This window comes from Heterodontus francisci, chromosome 9 (assembly GCF_036365525.1).
Source record: "Heterodontus francisci isolate sHetFra1 chromosome 9, sHetFra1.hap1, whole genome shotgun sequence".
Classification (NCBI taxonomy): Eukaryota; Metazoa; Chordata; class Chondrichthyes; order Heterodontiformes; family Heterodontidae; genus Heterodontus; species Heterodontus francisci.
In genome coordinates, this window is record NC_090379.1 from 347,777 (window position 1) to 350,772 (window position 2,996).

General features: G+C 54.7%; 1 protein-coding gene across 1 annotated transcript; it reads right to left on the reverse strand.

The window, feature by feature from the left end:
- Positions 1–487: 487 nt before the first annotated feature.
- On the reverse strand, positions 488–2,527 carry LOC137374037 (mucin-2-like; the record flags this gene model as incomplete). The annotated part of the gene is made up of 1 exon (XM_068039821.1): positions 488–2,527. A coding segment is annotated over exon 1 (2,040 nt), but the record flags the coding sequence as incomplete, so codon positions are not given.
- Positions 2,528–2,996: the final 469 nt, after the last annotated feature.

Consider the following 2,996-nt stretch of genomic DNA (forward strand, 5'->3'; position numbering starts at 1 on the left):
TCGATGTTGATGTCGGGGTCGGGGTTGATGTCGGGGTCGATGTCGGGGTCAATGTCGGGGTAGGGGTTGATGTCGGGGTCGATGTTGATGTCGGGGTCGATGTTGATGTCGGGGTCGGGGTTGATATCGGGGTCGATGTTGATGTTGGGGTCAGTGTTGATGTCGGGGTCGATGTTGATGTCGGGGTCGGGGTCGATGTCGGGGTCGGGGTTGATGTCGGGGTCGATGTTGATGTCGGGGTCGATGTTGATGTCGGGGTCGGGGTTGATGTCGGGGTCGGGGTCGATGTCGGGGTCGGGGTTGATGTCGGGGTCAGTGTTGATGTCGGGGTCAGTGTTGATGTCGGGGTCGGGGTTGATGTCGGGGTCGATGTTGATGTCGGGGTCGATGTTGATGTCGGGGTCGGGGTTGATGTCGGGGTCGGGGTCGATGTCGGGGTCGGGGTTGATGTCGGGGTCGGGGTTGATGTCGGGGTTGATGTTGATGTCGGGGTCGGGGTTGATGTCGGGGTCGGGGTTGATGTCGGGGTCGATGTCGGGGTCGGGGTTGATGACGGGGTCGATGTTGATGTCGGGGTCGGGGTTGATGTCGGGGTCGATGTTGATGTCGGGGTCGATGTCGGGGTCAGGGTTGATGTTGATGTCGGGGTTGATGTCGGGGTCGGGGTTGATGTCGGGGTCGATGTTGATGTCGGGGTCGATGTCGGGGTCGGGGTTGATGTTGATGTCGGGGTTGATGTCGGGGTCGGGGTTGATGTCGGGGTCGGGGTTGATGTCGGGGTCGGGGTTGATGACGGGGTCGATGTTGATGTCGGGGTCTGGGTTGATGTCGGGGTCGATGTTGATGTCGGGGTCGATGTCGGGGTCGGGGTTGATGTCGGGGTCGGGGTTGATGTCGGGGTTGATGTTGATGTCGGGCTTGATGTTGATGTCGGGGTCGGGGTTGATGTCGGGGTTGATGTCGGGGTCGGGGTTGATGTCGGGGTCGGGGTTGATGACGGGGTCGATGTTGATGTCGGGGTCGGGGTTGATGTCGGGGTCGATGTCGATGTCGGGGTCAGTGTTGATGTCGGGCTTGATGTTGATGTCGGGGTCGGGGTTGATGTCGGGGTTGATGTCGGGGTCGGGGTTGATGTCGGGGTCGGGGTTGATGACGGGGTCGATGTTGATGTCGGGGTCGGGGTTGATGTCGGGGTCGATGTCGATGTCGGGGTCAGTGTTGATGTCGGGGTCGGGGTTGATGTTGATGTCGAGGTCGATGTTGGGGTCAGTGTTGATGTTGAGGTCGATGTTGGGGTCAGTGTTGATGTCGGGATCGATGTCGGGGTCGATGTCGGGGTCGATGTTGATGTCGGGGTCGATGTCGGGGTCGATGTTGATGTCGGGGTTGATGTTGGGGTCGATGTTGATGTCGGGGTTGATGTTGGGGTCAGTGTTGATGTCGGGGTTGATGCTGGGGTCAGTGTTGATGTCGGGGTCGATGTTGATGTCGGTGTTGATGTTGATGTCGGGGTCAATGTTGATGTCGGGGTCGATGTTGATGTCGGGGTTGATGTTGATGTCGGGGTTGATGTTGGGGTCGATGTTGATGTCGGGGTTGATGTTGGGGTCAGTGTTGATGTCGGGGTTGATGTTGGGGTCAGTGTTGATGTCGGGGTCGATGTTGATGTCGAGGTCGGGGTTGATGTCGGGGTCGATGTTGATGTCGGGGTCGGGGTTGATGTCGGTGTTGATGTTGATGTCGGGTTCGGGGTTGATGTCGAGGTCGATGTTGGGGTCAGTGTTGATGTCGAGGTCGATGTTGGGGTTGATGTTGATGTCGGGGTTGGGGTTGATGTCGGGGTTGATGTTGATGTCGAGGTCGATGTTGGGGTCAGTGTTGATGTCGGGGTTGATGTTGATGTTGGGGTCAGTGTTGATGTCGGGATCGATGTTGGGGTCAGTGTTGATGTCGGGGTTGATGTTGATGTCGGGGTCAGTATCGATGTTGGGGTCAGTGTTGATGTCGAGGTCGATGTTGGGGTCAGTGTTGATGTCGGGATCGATGTTGGGGTCAGTGTTGATGTCGGGATCGATGTAGGGGTCAGTGTTGATGTCGGGGTTGATGTTGATGTCGGGGTCAGTGTCGATGTTGGGGTCAGTGTTGATGTCGAGGTCGATGTTGGGGTCAGTGTTGATGTCGGGATCGATGTTGGGGTCAGTGTTGATGTCGGGATCGATGTAGGGGTCAGTGTTGATGTCGGGGTTGATGTTGATGTCGGGGTCAGTGTCGATGTTGGGGTCAGTGTTGATGTCGGGGTTGATGTTGATGTTGGGGTCAGTGTTGATGTCGGGATCGATGTAGGGGTCGATGTTGGGGTGGATGTTGATGTCGGGATCGATGTTGGGGTCAGTGTTGATGTCGGGATCGATGTAGGGGTCGATGTTGGGGTGGATGTTGGGGTGGATGTTGATGGTTCACTGGTTCCAGTCACTGAAGCTGTTGTCATGCTGATGTTTCCGCCTTGCAGTTCAGCAATCCGAATCATGCCAACGTCAGATGTGACTTGGTCCACGTATGGTGCAGTTTCCTACAAATACAGAGTGTGACACTGTAAATCAGTCAGAGTGTTCCAAACCAAAGCAAATTTTGTATGAGTGAGTTGGAATATTGAACGAAGAGTCAAACATCTGATTGCTAGGACAGTGTAAAATTCAAGGAGTTTTATGAACACAGGACACTGTCTATTCATCAGGATAAATATTGGAATATACCTTCATATGATATTATGAGGGTTCTGCAGTGAGGGAGACCTTCTAAGCTGCTCAGTGTGGAAAATTATTTCTTTCCTGCACCCTGAGCTCGACTGTCACATCCAGATTTTTCTGTTCGCAGAGACTGCAGGAGTGCCCAAAGACAAACTGTAGATCAGAGACAGTTCTCTGTCCATCATATTTCCCATCGTTAACACCATAACAACACAACGAGTCAGGAATGCTGTTGCATTCTGATATCTA